Raw genomic sequence first — 20,340 nt, 5'->3', positions numbered from 1 at the left:
GCTCTAAAGAATATTCCTAAATTTTATGGCTTGCGAGAGAAAAGGTCACGAAAAAGTCATGAAATTTCATTTTGGAATTTTAGTAGACACCCTGTTTTTCTAAATCCGATACTGATTATTTCTATCAAATGGTATTCAAGGTTGTGTCCGGAAGATTATTGTTAAATCATCGCACAGCTACAGTATAACAGAAATGTGGAAGTACGCTCTGACAGATATATTGAAAAACGTACACTCTGATGAATATTTTGAAAAACATAAGTTTAATTATGTACTAGAAGCTAGAGTACGAAGCTCTAAGAAGTGAAACGCGGATGACTAAAAGGAAATGATCTAGAGAAGAAAAAATGACGATAATTCAAAAGTTAAATTAAATTTAAATAACTAACTAACTAACTCTATGGCCTATGGAACCCGGAGGTTCAGTGCCGCGTTCACAAAAGCTCTCCACTGACTTCTATCCTTGGCTAATTGTATCCAGTTTCTACTTTGTATTCCTATCTCTGCGAGATCCATCTTAATATTATCCTCCCATCTGCGCCTAGGTCTTCCTAATGGTCGTTTTCCTATGGGTCTACCAGTCAAGACTTTGAAAGCGTTTCTACTTTCTTCCATTCTAGCTACATGACCTGCCTACCTAAGCCTCCTAGACTTGACGACCCTAACAATGTTGGGTAAACCGTATAAACTATGTAGTTCCTCGTTATGAAGCTTCCGCCATTCCCCATTCTCGTTCCTCTTGGGTCCGAATATTCTTCTCAGGATCCTGTTCTCAAATACTTTCAGTCTATGTTCTTCCCTCAGAGTGAGCGACCATGTTTCGCAACCATACAGAACAACAGGCATGATTATCGTTTTATATATTTTAAGCTTCAAATTCCTCGACAGAATTCGCGACGACAAGAGATTTTGAACCGAGTAGTAACACGAATTCCCTGCTTTTATTCGACATTTAATTTCTTCGTGAATATGATTTTCGTCTGTTAATATTGATCCTAAATATTTGAAAGTATCCACTTTATCAAAAGCATTATTTAATATTTTAACGCCTCCACAATTTGCTGTATTACGGTCCCGACGCACTTCCATGTATTTAGTTTTCTCTGCATTTACTTCTAAACCCATGTTCCTGCAAGCGTTTAATAAGATCTCTGCATTTATTTCTACTGTTCTCCTATCCTCCCCTATTAAATTTACGTCATCAGCATATGCCATAACCTGGTGAATGCCGTTCAACTCTAGGCCCTGGTTGCTATCTTTGATTTTCCTTATGGCGTATTCCAGCACAAAGTTAAATAATAATGGCGACAACGCATCTCCTTGTTTCAGGCCATTTTCGACGTGGAAGCTCGTGGACAAAAATTTTCCTACCCGGACTTTACTTTGGGATTCACTTAAACATATCTTAATTAATCTAATTAGCTTTCTCGGTATTCCAAGTTCTGTAAGAACGTTGTATAATGTTTCTCTCCTAACCGAGTCGTAAGCCTTTCTAAAATCAATAAATAGTTGATGTACCGGGGTATTGTATTCCCACTTCTTTTCGAGTATTTGGCGAATGGTAAATATTTGGTCGATAGTTGATCGATTTCGTCTAAATCCGCACTGATAATCTCCAATAATTTCATCTGCGTATGGGGTCAATCTTGCTAACAGAATATTTGAAAGGATTTTATAGGATGTTGACAGAAGAGAAATGCCTCGATAATTATTACAGTCAGTTTTGTCGCCTTTCTTGTGAATTGGAACAATGATTGACTCTTTCCACTCTTGTGGCAATTCTTCCTTGTTCCAGATAAGGAGAATGAGTTTGTGTATCTTGTTCCACAATTTTTCGCCTCCAGCTAAAATTAACTCAGCCGGAATTTCATCTACACCCGGAGATTTGTGTTTCTTTAATTTCTTTATAGCGGCTTCCACTTCTATTCGATTGGGTTCTGGAATATACGGTTCTGCGGTGTGTATCTCCTTTTCTCCACGCACATTAGTTTTTGGCTGCGTGTTCAGCAAATCGTCAAAGAAATCTTTCCATCTATTTAAGATGCTATCCGTATCAGTGAGAACTGTTCCGTCAGATTTCTTTAATATATAAGCACGAGGTTGATAGCCTTTCTTAAATTCGCTGATCCCCTTATACATGTCCCGGATATTTTTATTTTTACTATTATCTTCAAGTTCCTTAATTTTAGCTTTCAAAAAATCCCGTTTCTTTGTTCTAAAAGTTTTGGAAGTTTCCCGCCTGATATCTGCGAAATTTTGTGTAGTTATTTCATTCGGATTTTGTTGCCACCGTAATTTTGCCTGTTTTCTCTTCTCTGCTAGTTTAATGCATTCTTGGTCGAACCATGGTTTGTTCCTACGTATTTCCGCGTGTCCCAATTTTTCTATTGCTGAACTTTTAATGCTATCTCTAATTTCAATCCAAGTATCCTCAACACTAGTGCACTCCGAGTCTTCTAAGACCGAGAATCTATTCGAAACTTCAATCTGGTATTCCTCTCTTACCTGGCTCTCTTCTAATTTCTTTAAATTAAATCTCTCCGTTTTCGGACATTGAATATTACCTTTATTCAACGATAATCTCTCCCGTATTATCGCTACTACCAGGTAGTGATCAGTGTCACAATCAGCCCCTCTAAACGACCGGACATCAATTATGCTAGATTGTCTTCTTCTATCTACTAAAACGTGATCAATTTGATTATGTGTTTTTCCGTCTGGTGATGTCCAAGTGTATTTATGAACGTCGCGATGTGGGAATTTTGTACTCTTCACGATTAGGTTTTTGGATGTTGCAAAGTTCACGAGTCTAACACCGTTGTCATTACTTTCCTTATGCAAACTTTCGTTCCCTATAATCGGTTTGAAAATATCCTCTCGTCCTACCTTCGCGTTGAAATCCCCTAATAGAATCTTCATATGGTATTGCGGGAGTTGGTCAAATATCCGTTCCACTTCTTCGTAAAAACTATTTTTTATATCGTCACCCTTATCTTCAGTTGGAGCATGTACATTTAAAACAATAATATCACACCACCGTCCCTTAAGAGTAATAAAAGAAAGTCTGTCGGTAACAAATTCAACCCGTTTAATTGCTGGTAATATTCGTTTGTGAACGAAAAACCCTGTTCCTGACTGGTGATTTTATTAAATTAAAATTAAATTTAAATAGCTTGTAAAATTACCCTCAAATACTACGTACTTTATGTTTACTTTAATTCATAAACCATGTGCTCCACCCATCATGATGGTGAATTCCAGAGCGAAATATGGCATTTAGGTCATGGAATCTTATTTAACTTTAGAGTATACTTTAGAAAGCTATTTAAACAGAAAAATCATGAAAATGAAAAAAGCAAAATTTTCAAAATTTTCGTTTTTTTTTTCCAAAAAAGCCGGATTTTTATGTGCAAAAAACCATCGATTCAAAAAAGCCGGCTGTTTTTTACATCTCTACTCTCCAGATCCCTCCCTCCCGTGTTACTACAGAGAAGTTCTCTAATGGTTTTCAATCATTATGTAAATAGAAATGCAATATTTTAGGCAACATACCCTCACTGCATTTCAACATTTAGATAGCCGGTATGTCGAGTCAAAATTGTAATAAAACATACCGCCTCTGCTTTTTTCCCACTTCGAACACTGATTACATGTCTTCGTACGGTGTACAAATACATGACGTCAGTATTAAATGAGAAAATATACTCTTACCTGCAGAAGATTATGAAATAAAAAAAGATGCTACAGAGCCAACAATGGGTGCAAGTATTAGTATCAGATCATAATAGATGCAGTGCTTAGTAAGCAAGCTAAATCCCAGAAATGAAATCTCAATGTAGCATTTATAGACTACCAAACAGCCTTCTGTTCATTCCTACATTCATATTTGAAGGAATTATTACAAGAATACAACATTTCATTTGATTTTCCAAAACATCTTTGAAATAGTGGCCTAAAAAGCTACAATTAACAGAACCAGATAGTAAAAATACGTACTGTAAAATACATATACAGTACTTTGTGTTGTTTTGGACAACCTTCCTCTAATCTGATACAACTTGATCTCATATTTACCGGATTAGTGAGAGTATACTATAATAATAATAATAATGAAGTTTTAATTTCCATTGCTTATAAGCGCACGGTTTAAATGCAACTAGTACAAAGAGAATATATACTTCTCTTTTATTGTGTTTCGTAGTTCTCTGTAATTAGCTTCAGTATGGGAGAGATGTCTGTGTTTGTCTAGTTTTCTTTTGCATTCGTACCGCATAACAAATTTCTTGCTAGATTTCAAATATGGCGACAAATTTGTAGCTCTGTAATGTTTTCCTCTTACTAGTAATTAGTTGCCCCCCGGCCAGGCCTTCGGCTCGCTTAACATAATAGGTTAAAATCGTATTTTGTTCTATTTGGAAATAACGCAGTTTTTAAAGTTGCAGTTAAAGTGTACATACACTAGCGTGTACGCTAGTGTACAATTACGTGTACACTAGCGCCATCTGTTTGCATTAGGCAGCGCAAGTAGACACACCTTATTAGTGGACTGTGAATTATTAGGAGCGTTACACAGACTGAAACGTTCTTGTATTATAATACATTTTCTTGAAGAATAGTTTTCGCCTCACTATGTTATACTCCTAATAAAAAGTACAATCTGTGTGAATCAGTAGCTTGGTAATGTTCTTTTTACCTAGTTGAAAAACTCAGAGAGGAACGCAATAATTTTACAGTAGCATTTAAAAATAATATCAGGATATTGAGTTGTCCAAAATGCAAGTAGACGCAAGTACCATTTTCCAAAGAACAGTAAATCTGTTCTTCCGCATACATAACTGTCTTCTGTTGTAGTGTACTGTCAAATGATCTTCTTGGATATTATGTACATACATTAATACAAAATCTCACGTTCTTTTAGTTTCAGGCCATAATGGATTCATTGTTCCAGTCCTTCAATACCTCGATCTCTGTAGCAAATTTTGCAGAACTTTCAGGTTGTGTCTTCAGTTGGTTGGAAGAACATTGTAAACCTCAGGTACGTGAATTTAATTGATCAGATGGGTAAAGAAGATATATATATCACTTTAACTGCATTTGTATATTGAAGATATATAAGCATTTGCGCTTCATTACATACAGCCTATATAAGTTAACGTTTTAAAATTCAAATTTGTTAACATGGATGCATTTATATATATATATATATATATATATATATATATACAGGGTGTCTCAGATAAAACGTCCAGTGTTTATAAATCCGAAACGGCTGAGAATAAAAAGATGAAACAAAAACTGAGATAGGAAAATGTCACAGGGCGCATCACATGGTGTTATTATGGTGACCCCCAGGGCCCTCTTTCAAGGGGCCCAGGGGCCAACTTCAAATTTTCAAATAGGAACATGTATTGAATCATACCTCATTCAATAGTACTTGAAAAACGAAACAACTTTTGTAGGAAACATTTTTCGATTTGGGCCACCGTTTTTAAATGGCCGCAAAAAGGGTCCTATATCAGATAAAACGTCCAGTGCTTATAAATCCGAAATGACTGAGAATAAAAAGATGAAACAAAAACTGAGATAGGAAAATATCATAGGGCGCATCACATGGTGTTGTCGTGGAGACCCCCAGGGTCCTCCTTTAAGGGGGCCCAGGGGCCAACTTCAAATTTTCAAATGAGAACACGTATTGAATCATACCTCATTCAATAGTACTTGAAAAACGAAACAACTTTTGTAGGAAACAATTTTCGATTTGGGCCACCATTTTCAAAATGGCTGCAAAAAGTGGGTCCTGTATCAGATAAAACGTCCAGTGCTTATAGGCCTAAATCAGAAACGGCTGAGAATAGAGAGATGAAACAAAAACTGAGATAGAAACGATGATAAAGCATATCAAGTGGTGGTGTTGTGGTGACCCTCAGGAAACTCCGTGAAGGGGACCCAGGCGCCAACTTCAAACTGATACAGGACTTTTTGAGGCCATTTTGAAAATGGTGCCCCAAATCGAAAATTGTTTCCTACAAAAGTTGTTTCGTATTTCAAGGACTATTGAATGAGGTATGATTCAATACACGTTCCCATTTGAAAATTTGAAGTTGGCCCCTGGGCCCCCTTGAAGGAGGGCCCTGTGGGTCACCACAACAACACCATGTGATGCGCCCTATGACATTTTCCTATCTCAGTTTTTGTTTCATCTTTTTATTCTCAGCCGTTTCGGATTTATAAGCACTGGACGTTTTATCTGAAACACCCTGTATATATATGAATTTTAAAACGTTAACTTATATAGGCTGTATGTAATGAAGCGCAAATGCTTATATATCTTCAATATACAAATGCAGTTAAAGTGATAACATACGTAGACTACTATAAACTGAATGCAGTGGCATAAATTTTATATTGCGGTTAAACCAATCGACTCAAAGTAACCATAATTTGACATTAGCATTTCAATTTATCCGCCGTGTATGGTACGTTTTCTTCAAGCATATTATCCTAACAATCAGTGCTCATAAAAATCCAGTTATCTATAACAGAATACATATATTTGTTACTTAAACCACTGACATGTAAAGAATATTTTATCGCGCGAATGTATTATCGTGCTATAATAGTATGAAACCATTTAGGAACAAAGCGAGGTCTGTACAGGGTGTGATCAAAAAGTACGGTGAGTGTAGTTGTAGAGTGCCATCTATCGATGTCACATCCATTTCAACAACTAAGCTTGGTAGTCTAAATCTTTGGTACAGTCTGTGTCGAGATTGAACAAGTTGTGACATGTTAGTTGACTTCCAGAGGCAGAAGAGTGAGGACATATTAAGAGTGTCTGTCGCGCGCCAACATTAAGTTTTGTTCTAAGGAGGAGGAGAAAAAAAAAAAAAAACACACACACACACACGAAATGTCAAAATCAGTGTACAATAGTGAAGCAGTGACATTAAAGACTGTTTACAAGTGGTATGAGCGATTCAAAAGCGGTAAGGACTGTTTACAAGTGGTATGAGCAACGATCTAGACGTCCTTCGACGTCAGAAACAGATGAAAATGTGCAAAAAGTGGCACAAATGATTTGTTCAAACAGGCGAATGACTATTCGAGAGCTTTCCGAAGAACTAAACATCTCGTATGGGATCGTAAAAGCATATTAACCGCCGATTAAATGGGCAAATGGCTTCCTTCACTACAAAATGCGTCGTGCCACACCTTGCTTTTGATCCGCGAATTTCTGGACGAAAAAATATTCATTTTTGTCCACATTCGCTGTGCTCTCCGGATATAGCACCATGCCACTTCTGGCTCTTCCCAAAAGTTAAAGCCGTGTTTTCACACCATTCCTAACAGTGTGAGGACCACGACAGAGCATCTGAACGTCCTTACGAAAGAAGTCTTCCAGAAGTGCTTCCAGTCATAGATTCAACGTTGAGATAAGTGCATTGCTAGGCAAGGAGAGTACTTTGAAGGAGATTAAATCAAATTCCATTTAAACTTATTACTTTGTTTCTAATAAAATTATTCACTGTATTTTTTTTTATCACACCTCGTGTAGGGGAGCAACAAACAGAACATGGAAATATTACAGTTTTATTTTATTTAAACTACTCGCTAAGCAAAACAAGTTTATTGTAGAAATTACTAGCGTGTAACAGTTTCGCCAACTATCCACTTTGGATTCATCAAACACTATCTTTTGAATAGTGTTGAAAAGTGAATAGTTGGCGAAACTGTTACACGTTAGTAATTTTTACAATAAATGTATTATGTTGCTCACAAATTTAAGTGTATAAAAAGCAAAGCTTGTTTAATAGAAAACATTAGTTTTATGTTTCGTTCCTTTTTTTCTCTCTCCCTCTTTGTGGAGGTGATATTTCTGAAAGATTATAAATAGTAAGCGTTTCGTACATACACAGGATGTTGAACTCCATGTCATAAATTTATATAACGAATTGTATAAAGTAAGTTGAGATATGGAAATACACTTTGAAGTACTACGTAATGGAATACTCGTTGCGTGGGTACAAAAGGATGGTGGAACAGATGTATAGATTGAGTGCATACTAGTTCCTGAACAGTTCCTTGAACCACTTGCGAAAAGTCCCATAATTTTCAATCCATGGCGTTTTAAAAGGTGATGTTTCGCATTTTCAACGGTTTATAACTCTGAAAGGAGGTGTTTTTCGATCCCTGTTTATTATAACTTTTTTCTTTCGTTTGATGTATTGAATCACCTGCTAAATTTATTACATTAAGTTCATTCACACCATATATATGGGTCTTGAATTGATTGATTGATTTCGGTTTATGTCTTTTGCCAACAACCGCCGTGCCGTGTTAAAAGATGCCGTGCCGCCACCACTGACCATGTTCTGTTGGATTCCCAGCATTGTGGACTATCACAGGCGTAAGACAGGCATGAGAATTCTGTCTGACTCCTCCCTGCAAGCATTCCATAGACCATTCAAGGTGCGCAGGCGGCGATGTTAAAGACATCGTTTCAACAGTCCAAACGCGCGAAAATCCATTGAACTAGCATCTGGGCTTTTCACAGGAATGTCTTCAAACGGTATGACACAAATTCATAATTCCTTTGTCATTTCCTGATAAAAACGTAGTGATGTTCTGACGGTATGATTCGAGGTCTTATCCATATGGATCATCACCTGGTTCGTATCCATTCCATACAGTTGTGAGATGTCTCTCCGATAGATAGGTGACAGAATGGATTCATGGAAGTATACATTCATCTTCAAGTTTCTGTCCACCTTGCATATCGTCAACTTTCCTGCATATACCCCGTAACAACCATAAAGCCACGAAGGAAAGTTTCCCTGCACTGACAAAGTTGCTGCACCCCTTGTCGTCAATGTCACGATATGTGATCGCCGAATTGACCACCAGCAGTGAAAGGGACGTATAGTTCATCCATTGCGACAGCTTTCTTTCATTTGGAACCTGCCAATACTTTTCATACAGTTTCCTGCAGTTCGTCTTATGTTCGGCAGTATGACGCGGTAGCAGATAGTGTATACGGGCCTTCCGCGCACACTTCAACCTGAGTCGCTTGCGAATTGTTTTGTTCATAGATGGCGGTGCGAGGTGGAATCTCTGGCCCGTATCACGTTGCGTCGGGTGATTTTCTTGGCACACCAATCGACGGATCCCCCTTAGCACTACGGGTATCACTTTGCTTGCAGCCCTTCTCCTTGTGGTTTTCAGGGGGTGGATGTTTCGCAAGGGGAACCTGTTGTGTGTAACGTGCTACAATATCTTTCGCAGTATTGACTCCAAGTGTTAACACATTCTTCCGCCACTGTTTCACAATGTACACGTACGAAAACTTAGCATGGAAAAGGGTCATTACCTAACCCTCCCAATACCGATTGATTTTTGGCGCCATTTGATAACACTCGCGCACTTAGAAGGTCAGACACTACACTGCTCTGCCAGCAAACCCATAGTTCCAGCACGATACGCCAGGTGGCAACACCGAATTGAAAATGGTCGGCGAACAACCTTCTGTATTTAGTAGCTACCTTCAACTGAGTTTTTATGTCACTGATTAAAATGCATATCATAAAAGGGTGGGGGTCAAAGTTTACTCCAGAAATAACGTATCCCATGAGTCCGTCAAGTTAGAGAGATGTAACTCGAAATATAAACTTATCATTGAAAGTAAGTGGACACGTTTCCAAGCGTTTTCAAAAATTCCACTTTTAAGAGTATGAGGGTAAAATTTCCCACATTCAAATCAACGTTGTGTGTCTCATTACAGGGCAACGGCTGAGCTGTTTGATTTGAATTTTTAAACATAGCACATGACTTTGGGCTGTTTTTTAGTCATGTAACTTACTAAAATGTGTTTCCTAATTAAAATTGTACGCAAGGAATTATCTCATGAACCTGTCATTTTAGAGAGATTAAACTCGATATATAGACTTATTAAAAGTAAGTGGTCGTGTGTCGCAGTTTTTTCGGAAATTTCTTCTTTAAGAGAAAAAAAGAGGTACTTTCTATAATTTCTTTCTCTATGTAACAATAACATCAAGTTAGCATTTGGCTTAAGCCAGTTTTCGAATCATATAACTTTTATTAAAATACATGTCCTAAGGAAGGAGATGGAATTTAAAATATAGGCCTGAAATAAGAGTATCTTAGTAGCTTCTCATGTTATGGAGATAAAACTCGATATGCATACACACACACGCACACATTAAAATGCACGTGTTCCAGCGTCAAAGTGAGTAAATGTTTGAACTGTTTAAAAGGATTCTTGAACATAATTATCACTTGGGTCGACGTGGGTTTTTATTCATTTTGGTTGAAACGCATGTCCTAAGAAGGGGGGAGAGGTGTAAATTTATCGCAAAGAATAACAGCTGCACCGTATGAAATGCATATTACTACATAGCTCTTGGGTCGAGCTGAGTTTTCTTCATTTCACTTTGAATCTAATACGCATTGTAATGGGGGAAAGAAAAGGAGTTCAGATATACCTTTCGAATATTTTCTATAAAGGATTGGAGTTGCGTTTATTTATTTATCAACCGACAGTGGATTTCTCGACAACACATAAAGCAAATAATAGAGAAACATTGTCAAAAAGGAGCTTCCTTCTTTTTTGCAGCAAGCGTTTAAATTTTTTGATAATTGTTTAAAATGTAAAGACTTTTCACTTACCACCTCCACGAAGTTGTCCATTTTATGTATATATTCAATGACTTTTGTTTGTACAATTCAGTTGATACAGACTATTGTTTCTTACAGACCCTTCGTGAACTGGTTGTATCCGTGCTTCAGCACTTGAATACACAGGTAGCACAAGGAAACAGCCAGGGATGAACAGGTCTTTAGGTACGATGAGGCGAAACACAAGTCTTAGAATTACAAAACACGTTTTGTACGTATGTTTGTAAGTGTGTGAATTAAGTGAATAAGTGAAGAAATAAATTGTATTTGGCGTTTACAAGTAGTGTGATCTTATACGTTTAATGTCTTAAATAGTGAAAAATGCATTTTCGTATAGTGACGGTTAGCAGTTTTGACCTGTTTTCGCGGAGTATCTAGTGCCTGCTTCCAGTTCTTACAGAAAGAATTTTTCTAAACAGAAATTTCTGGGATGACTTCAAGATGGATCAGTTAAGTACTTGAAATATTTCGAAAACTGACTTTGTTATTTTAAATGCCAAATCTATAAGTTTCCATAGTGAAAGTTATAGCTGGCCCTAAAAGCTCAATATAACAACAGGCTTGATGTTCATTTTGTTGGTATCGTTTATAAAGAAGCGATGTGTATGGATTTTAGTTTTGTATATAACTGTTTTATGAGGTAAACAAATGATCTCCGTTTTCTTCCTCTGTCTTTTCTTTCTTTCTTCTGGGTAAATGTATAATATATATATATATAATCCTCTTTTATGTAAATAGAAGCCAGTCGGTTCATTATTGACAGCCTAATTATTGACAGAGTTTTTAATTTGTTTTATTAAAGCATTGGTGAATTGATCATTTTAATTAAAATATTTGCGAAACCTGTTTATATATGTAGAAATACTGCATTTAAATTTTGTAAAATTGTGTAAATCCAATCTCTTACCTTATACGTATCTTATTGCTGCAGTGTAAATTAAACTTTCATAATATGTAGCTTGTGATCTGTTTCTCGTCACTTGTTTAGTATGTCATATTTAATGCTGTTTTCATTATGGTTTCTTGTATATAATCGGATCTCCGAGTATCAGAAAGTTCGATGATCATATGTACGTATGTTTTATTCGAAGGACTATTTCCTTCCATTTGCCTGCATAATCGAATGGAACGTTTCTTAATTTCAGGCTCAGTATATCATTTTTCTTTTTGTGGAACAGTAACTAGTTTAATTCCCAATTGATAACTTCCAAATTATTTTTTAAATTTAAAAAAAATGGCGCAACAGCCCGGGAGGGAGAGCTCCTAGGCGGCTTGTGGCACTCATGCCTTGGTATGATGTGTGGTTAGTACAACGGCTTCTCCTCGCCGTTAATACTAGCTTTCTAGACTGGAGTTCGCTCTTTTTTTTTTTCGAGTAGTTCTCCAGTTTTCCTCACGACGCTGGGTAGACGCTGCAACCCATCTTTTCTCTGACCAAACCTGGCACTGCACAACTTTGATAATCTCACGAGAAGTGATATTAGTGCAACTAGGGCGTTAGCTTTCTTGACGTATTACTGCTACGAAACGTTCTTTTGTAGTTTCAATGGTATATCAGTCGAGTAAATTTTTATGATCTAAAACTCCGCTGCGCAGAAAAGAACTGAAGCATGCTTACTTGACAGATATGCTTTAAAAGATCACGTGACATACCACCGACACGATTTTTTGTGATGGTTGCTTATTCCTCGATCGATATAAATAGCATAATACATTAATGTGAACATTTTAGGGATAATTCATTAATATAAATTCGTATTTCAATGCGTAGAATTAAATATTTCAGACGATAATTTACATACATATGGCAATTATTTTGTAGACGCAGTTCACCAGTCTATGAATATTTAAATGAAAATTAAAGCGAATTCGTAATTTAAATTCGTACAACTTCGTTATTCTGCATTAAGTGGTATGATTGCATTATGTGTGCCTTAAGATTGTGTTTAGCCACAGTTTATATAAAAGTAAAATTAAGCTAAATTGGTCGTACGGAGCTTGCTTAATTGTAATTTGATGTACTTTTTCTGTTTTCTTATGCATATTTTGTCTTTTGGAAAAACTTTTTTTATTGTATTTATTGATTTGCGAGTTTGAAACAGACTAAAGAAAATAATACTTTTGTAGTGGAAATGAATAATATATGTTAGTGTAAGAAATCATTTTATTATTTTTCGTAATGGATTCTGTAAATTGTGTAGTCTTTAACTGTGCTGGTGTTTCGATATTTTATCAGATGTGTCCAGAAAATGTTAACATGCAAGATATGTGAACAATTGTGAATGAACTGTAATATTTCAGTGCAAAAATACCATCTGAGTTCACAAATGATTACTGATTCAGACTATTTGACCATAGTATAACTCACTTTCCAGAAACCTTTGTTAGTGGTTGTGAGGTCGTGTTGATGTTCATATATCAGATTAAAATGTTTATTGTTTTTAGTTGCTCAGTACAATTTGTGTTTGGACTTGAAAAAGAAATTAAAAAAAAAAAAAAAAAAAAAAAAAAAAACTGAAAAATTTTAATAGCGTAATAAGGTTTCGTAATAATCAAAAGTACTATCATCACTACCAGGGCATTTATTTAGTTTTTTTATGGTACTCTCTCCATTTTTATGTAAGAAATTAAACCAAACCAAATCACTTGGCGTAACAGCCCATTTGTGGGCCTAAGCCTGCTCCAGCGCCATCTGCTAGCAACTGGCTGAACTGCGTCCAGTGTAGCGGCGAGCACGTGGTCAGCGAACTGCGACGCCTTATCCCTAACAGGCGCATTGGGAGCTTTCTAAACCTAGTAGCTGTCACGTCTTGTTTTCATGTGATTCCCCAGTTTGCCTCACGACACTGAAATTGGGAAGCATCGGCTGGAATCGAACCTGGGACCACGCAGACGTGAATCCAACGCTGTAACCACTAGACTACAGTATCCACTTTTATGTAAGAATTATCTTGTTTAAATACCTCTATCTTTCCTCTCTTTCATTTATATTTTATCATTTCTAATAAGTAAATTTCTTTCTCTTTTTTTCATCTTTGTAACTATCACCTTCAATATGCTTTTCTGGACCCATCTTTTGATCCACCTAATTTTCACCATAAATTTCACGATAAAAAGCTTGTTTAAGGATATAAATTAATGATCAGTTAAGCTTAGCACTTCTATGTTCTGCCGTATAGATTGAAGTTCTTTAGTTCCTGGCAAATAATGACAGGACGCGCAGTAAGTGATAAGTTTAATTTGTGTAAGAAACTTAAAAGTTCGTTTTATGGTTTAACACGTCATTTGGTCGAAAAGAAGCTTGTGGACCAATGTGTGGAGCTTCATTTTTATATGACATCTCACAATCTTGTTCCTTCAGTCAATTATCTATCTACTGCTAATAAGTAAGAGATTGGAGTAAACTTTGGAAAGTTTTGGTTTAAAGATAAAGTATGTATATATAAGCGTTTCGGCTCAGTTTTGGAAAGTGTAAACGGTATACGCCATTGATACAATTTTGAAAGAAAGATGAACTGCGCATTTCTCTTTTATTTAAAAAAAAAAAAAAAACGAACAAAACAATAATTTTGTACTTAAAAGAACTAGCCTAAAGATTACTGGTTTCCTTGATAGTGCGGGTCTAATGATGAATAATGTATGAAGTCGAAAATAAGCAGTTGTAAGTTATTTCTGTAATGAACTTTCTATAATTGAACACAATGTGTCTTAGCAATTGCTGTCTGTATACATAATTTAAATGTAAGATGAATAAATACTACGTATGTGTGCTGCGATTACCATAATGGTGATTGAATTCCCTCCAAATTGGAGTTGATCAGGAAAATTAAGAACTTCATCAGAGAAGTTAAAATCTTAAGTCTGTACTAAATTTTAAAGGTGAATATTAAAGATGTAACAGCATTAATAAACACTTAAAAAAGATAGACTTAAATTTCACGATGTGGCTTATAATTGTGAATTTAATAGGCGCTGTTGTCAACTTTTATATAGGACTGTTTTGATCTTTAGCTGATTGTCTCAATTCTTATTCTCTTTGTCGCTATGGAGATCTTGTAATGTTTTCCAAATGAAGTAATTCTTGTAAACATAATTCTGTATGATAAGAAATTGTTGTTTACATATTAATTTTGTTGTATATGTAGTACAAAGTAAAGATCTTATATGTTTGTTGAAATATTTTATGTATTATTATTATTATTCCAAATATAATAATAGGCCGCTAGAATTAGTACAATACACATGTGTCGCGAAGAACTTGGCATTTGAATCAATTTTACACGAATCCCGCGGGGACACTTCGCAAATGTACAGTTGTCCAAAATGATTGTCGCATATCTATAACTCCTCTTGTAAGAATATAGTTTGATAATGATTTTTGCAGGGTACTTTTATTACTCATACTATGTGTACAATGGGGAAATGTATATTTGTGGTAAATTTCATAGGAAAAGAGTTATAAATACGAAAATTAGAATGAGTAAAACAAAATGTTGCTAAATAGACAAGAAAGTTTTATTTTCGTTTTATTGTTCTTATTTACTACTCTTTTGACATGAAATTTGCCACATACATGTCTTTGCTGATTATACACATACTAACCCGGGATGTACTTGGACCTGAACCCACAAAGTGGAAGTGATGAATATATTTCCTGAAAGCTTGGGTCAAGGTAAGATCAAAACCGGTTATCAAAATTGGGGAGGTCTCAAGCATTTCCCTTGAGGGCAGCACATTATTCATTTTTATTAAAATCTTTAAGCGTGTCCATAAAGTCCGTTTGACCCTGAAAAATCTGAAACGGTGAGACAGATATGAAAACAGAAAAACATGTTTTTCATCATTTCAAAAGTACAACGTATGAAAGTAAAATAAAGTGTCCCAAGGTCCCAGACGGGATCCAACTCAAACGACCCCGTCTGGGACCTTGCGAGAGACCATGGAACATTTTTTTTTTTTTTTTTTTTTTTTTACTTTGAATCAGTATACTTTTGAAATGATGACATCCGTGTTTTTGTTTCTACAGCTATCCCACAATTTCAGATTCATACGAGTGGCCATAGACTTTGCAATGAAGATTGTGTTGATATTTTGACCCACCGCTGTTTTTCACAGGCTTATCGTAGGGAGTCGCGATTTGATTTATTTTCTTTTATTTAACACCAACTTTCACACGATATGCAAGTTGACCCTCCTCTCCATTTAAAATTTTGAGTTGGAGTCCGTCTGAGACCCTGCGGGGGACCTTGGGACAATTTATTTTACTTTAATACGCTGTACATTTGAAATAATGAAAGACATGTTTTTCTGTTTTCAATCTGTCTCACCGTTTCAGATTTTTCGGGGTTGCAACGGACTTTATGGAAACGCTTAAAGATTTTAATAAAAATAAGTAACGTGCTGCCCTGAAGCGGAATGCGTGAGACCTCCCCAATTTTGATAACTGGTTTTGATCTTACCTTGACCCAAGAAGCTTTCAGGAAATATATACATCACTTCCACTTTGTGGGTTCAGGTTCAAGTACATCCCTAGTAAGATTATTAAAAATACCGTGCGAATTCGTTATCAAATTATATTCTTACAACAACATATTTATAGACATGCGCATGGGCGGCGATTAGGGAAGTAAAGGGGGGCAGTTGCCCCTCCACTTTTTTGAAATATAAAGTTTTGTATGTATTATTGGTTCATAGAATACAAATGGCGCCATAAAATATTTGCCGTTCCATGAGTACGTATTGGTTATCTTTCCGTGAAGTTAAGAAAGCTACAGAAATTGCGTTTTAACTGCCACTAAAAATGGCCCATAAATTAAGCTGTTGGAGCGCCACAATTGGAGCGTACTTTCATTTCATCTTACAAGGACTCGATATGTTAGTCAGCCGCTCTGGATCTAATTGAGATATCATTTCGCAAGAAAAGAAGACCTTCACAAGTTATTCTTTTAATTGCACAAAAATCGACAGTTCCTAAAATGTCTTTTCTTCTTTCTCATAGTAAGGAATATTTTGATTTGATTTTTTTCAGTTTAACATCCTGTTCAGCAGCGAAGCTATATGAGACGTGAACTTAATGATTAACGTAGAGTCCGAACCACGTGAGCTCCCTCCGGGAAATGAACCCAGGTCTCCCACGTCAAAGGTGCGTACGTTAACCGCTTAGCCACGAAGGAGCTCAGTAAGGAATATATAATTTTGAAGTGTAATATATGAGTTTAGGGGTGTACATATACAGTTTTGTTATACAATTAAATTTAGTAAATTCAACATAATTCTAGGTTTTAGGATTATTTTGTATAACTGGAATGTGGAGTGCCTCTAAGTATTGCTGAGTTTTGATGTATTCCAAGAAAATGAAAACTGTATCTAATGGCAACGAACATGTTTCGGGAAGCTGCAAAAGTATTTCTTTAAATGTTGTAACATATGCTTGTAGTATTCACTGTCTTTCTAAGAGTAATAACGCATATAATAGCATGCGTGGAATTAAAAATATAAGTTGTTCATTAATTTCCAGTTTCAATATAACTTTTGCAGAACAAGCCTTATTATCCATTACTATGATTATTTGATTAATATTATCCTTTCTATTTATTTATTTTGCAAATTTGTTATTAAATAGGTCCCTAATCTGATCACACAATTTTCCAGACAGAATTTTAAGATGCATGATTTCATGAGCAAGGAATCAAATCTCTTCTTACACCTTCGTTGTATAAGAGTATAAAGAGCTAGTATCTTGTGTTACTCTTGTCAATTTACGTAACAAAATTTGAAACAAGATATACGGTATTTTAACTGAAAAAGACAGTATCCTAATAGTTATACAGCCTTTAGTCAAACAAAGTACAAGCAACCAGGAAAACCAACATTGACATACAAATATTCAGATCATGTCTTGCCCCCCCCCCACACACACACACTTCTAACGTCCAACCGCCGCCACTGGACATGCGACAATTATTTTGGACATAAGTGTACCTTGTCAGTAAATGAAAGTGGCCGTTCTATATACTTATTCTTCTTCCACATATACTTTTATGTAAAATGTGTCTGTAGTTCCTCAAACATAATTAACAGAAATTTTCGTTCATGCATAAATTATAAATAATAATTTTGAAACGAAATTTTTCAGTTTAACGTCCCACGATTATGCCCTTTAGGCTAAGGGAGACGAATGATTAAGGTAAATGAATGATGGAAAAATTGGTGGAATGAGAATGTGGGAAAGTAACAGGAGTGCCCCGAGAAAACCCACGGACGCGATGTTGTCCACCACGAACTTATTCGGCCGGAGATCGAACCAGGGACTCCACCTACCAGAGGTAAGCACTCTACCATTGAGCTACTGTGCCTTCAAAAATAATAATTTTGTTCCTTAAAATCTATAACATTTTCAGAACAGTAATTGCTAACTTTTTAATAAAACATTTTTGTCTTTGAACATTATCTTAAAGCTCTACAAACAATTTGTTGGAGTTAAATAACCCACTGCATCCCCTGAACTGCCTTTTTCTTTCCTACCAAATGATTGATTTTGTTTCTTCCTTGTCAAATGATTTTTTTTTCCTTCTGCTTCAGAATACAATAACCAAATCCTTTTCTCCCGGTAGGGGCACTCGGTCGAAAAACTATAAAACGTTTTTTGAGGCCAGCCACTCTGAATGAGGTTTTCCTGGGTTTTCCTCATTCACACTAGGCAAATGCCGGGGTGGTACCTAACTTATAGGTCCCAGGCCGCTTCCTTCCTCCCCCTTCCCCGGATAGTGTGCTTGCCGAGGGACGTCACCCCTCAAAACGTGACGGGCTCAATGGTCTTAGATGCCGAAAGCCCGGAAATCAATCCTAAATCCTCCCCCTCCCCCAAAATCCTTTTCTATGTTATAATGGGGAAAGAAAGGTACTGTTATATCTTCAATAAAGTTGAAATCTTTTTAAAACAACAATTTTAGGAATGATTAAAATAAAAAAAAAGTGCATCAAAAGATTCTTGCCCAATAATTAGTTTTTGGGTCAGGGGCCACTAAATTTTTGAACGGCCCCTAAATCGAGTTTTCGTATTTGTTACTGAATAGGCACATCATACTGAGTTAAAGTGATACTTTGGACTTGGCTACACTATATGTAGTTCTCCAGATATAAGGCCTACAAGAAAATTTTTGTTGAAATATATTTCTCGAAAAAATAAACATTGGGAAAACACTTCGTTTAAAACAATATTTTCCTCCTGATTCATTGCATCTCTAATTGTAATATAGTAAATAGCCTCATCAATAAGGAAAACATATGCACATACAAGCATTTATATAGTACAAAAAGAGTAATGAGTTTATTTAATGTCGATACGTTATATACATAAAGATTTGATATTCATCTTTGTGTAAATATAGTAATTTCCATGAATATTCATACATGGTTATATAATTTTTCAATATATCAGGAAGTCTGAAAAGTATTAAGCCTTTTGGGCACGAGATGTGTTAGTATCCCAAATCTCAGAGTAGAGGAGTCGCAGCGGGTAAGATTAACGTCATTTGACGGATGACAGTTAAAGCTACTAAATATGCAAAAAGTGTTGGAATTCTTAGAATCAGACGGAAGATGAGTGAATCTTCCGTAAGACTGCGATACATTTTACAATTTTATTTCAATAAAGGTGCAAATCCTGCGCTGGCTCGTGAAGAATTTTGTGCTATTTATGGGCAACTTACGTTACCAAAAGTAACATTCAAAAGATGGTTCCGTTGCCTTCGTTCTGGAAATTACGATGTCTGAGATGCTCCTCGTAGTGGGTGACCGATCACAGTCTGGCAAAAGCCGAGTAAAAAGCGGCATGTAAGCAGTCATGACGGTCCATAAATAAATAGTATCAAGGCGATTTGGGTACAAAATCTCGTGGTCAAAACCAGGCCCGAAACCAGCAACAGAAGTTTGGGGGGGGGGGAGTCATCAAAAATTATCTTACAGATATCTAAATTGTTTTTTGTATTGAGGTCTGGAGGGGCCACGAAAAGTTTAGGGGTGCAAGGCCTCCCTAGCCCCGCTCTAGTTACGGACCTGGTCAAAACATCGCGTCTAGAACCTCGTGGCCCAAAATCTCGTCTGGCCGAACCTCGTGGCCAAAAATCGCGCATGGCCAAAGCCTCACGTATGCTTTCTGTTATGTTTATCGATTTAGAAAGTCACTTGTGCATAACTCGGGAACTCAAAGGCTTGTACTAGGTAATATTTCACACACTAACAAACAGCTCAAGGTCTACCAACACGCCAAGTATGGTCCCAAACGAATGAGTCCGGTGTCGTAAACCGGAAAACTACGCAGCATAATATTTGATACTCTTATATAGCAAGTCAGGTTCTACCACCATGTTAAATTTAATCTTGAATGGATTCGAATTAACTTGCACACAGTATATAGTATCCTTAACTTTTCAGGAAAAAACAAATGAAGAATGAAACTAAATTTAATTGATAAATTTATCTTGATTTGGCTTTATTTTTAGGATTATTTATAGCCATTCATTTGGAGCCCGTCATTTTTTGTATATATATATATATATATATATATATATATATATATATATATATATATATATATATATATATATATATATATATATATATATATATATATATATCTTTCTTGTG

At 36.0% G+C, this 20,340-nt stretch overlaps 1 protein-coding gene across 2 annotated transcripts in view; it reads left to right on the top strand.

Annotated features, from left to right (window-relative positions):
- Window positions 1-14,871, top strand: part of bigmax (helix-loop-helix-leucine zipper transcription factor bigmax) — a 69,313-nt gene extending 54,442 nt beyond the window's left edge. For both annotated transcript variants that reach the window (XM_081749095.1, XM_081749096.1), the window contains exons 6-7: window positions 4,919-5,035; window positions 10,771-14,871. In XM_081749095.1, the coding sequence (XP_081605221.1) occupies window positions 4,919-5,035; window positions 10,771-10,845 (192 nt within the window). In that variant the 3' untranslated portion in view covers window positions 10,846-14,871. The remainder of the gene's footprint in view (window positions 1-4,918; window positions 5,036-10,770) is intronic.
- The last annotated feature ends 5,469 nt before the right edge of the window (window positions 14,872-20,340 follow it).

This window comes from Thermobia domestica, chromosome 2 (genome assembly GCF_964235325.1).
Source record: "Thermobia domestica chromosome 2, izTheDome1.hap1.1, whole genome shotgun sequence".
In the NCBI taxonomy this organism is placed as follows: domain Eukaryota; kingdom Metazoa; phylum Arthropoda; class Insecta; order Zygentoma; family Lepismatidae; genus Thermobia; species Thermobia domestica.
Note: the sequence above shows the minus strand (reverse complement) of the source record. Positions and strands in the feature narration are given on the sequence as shown.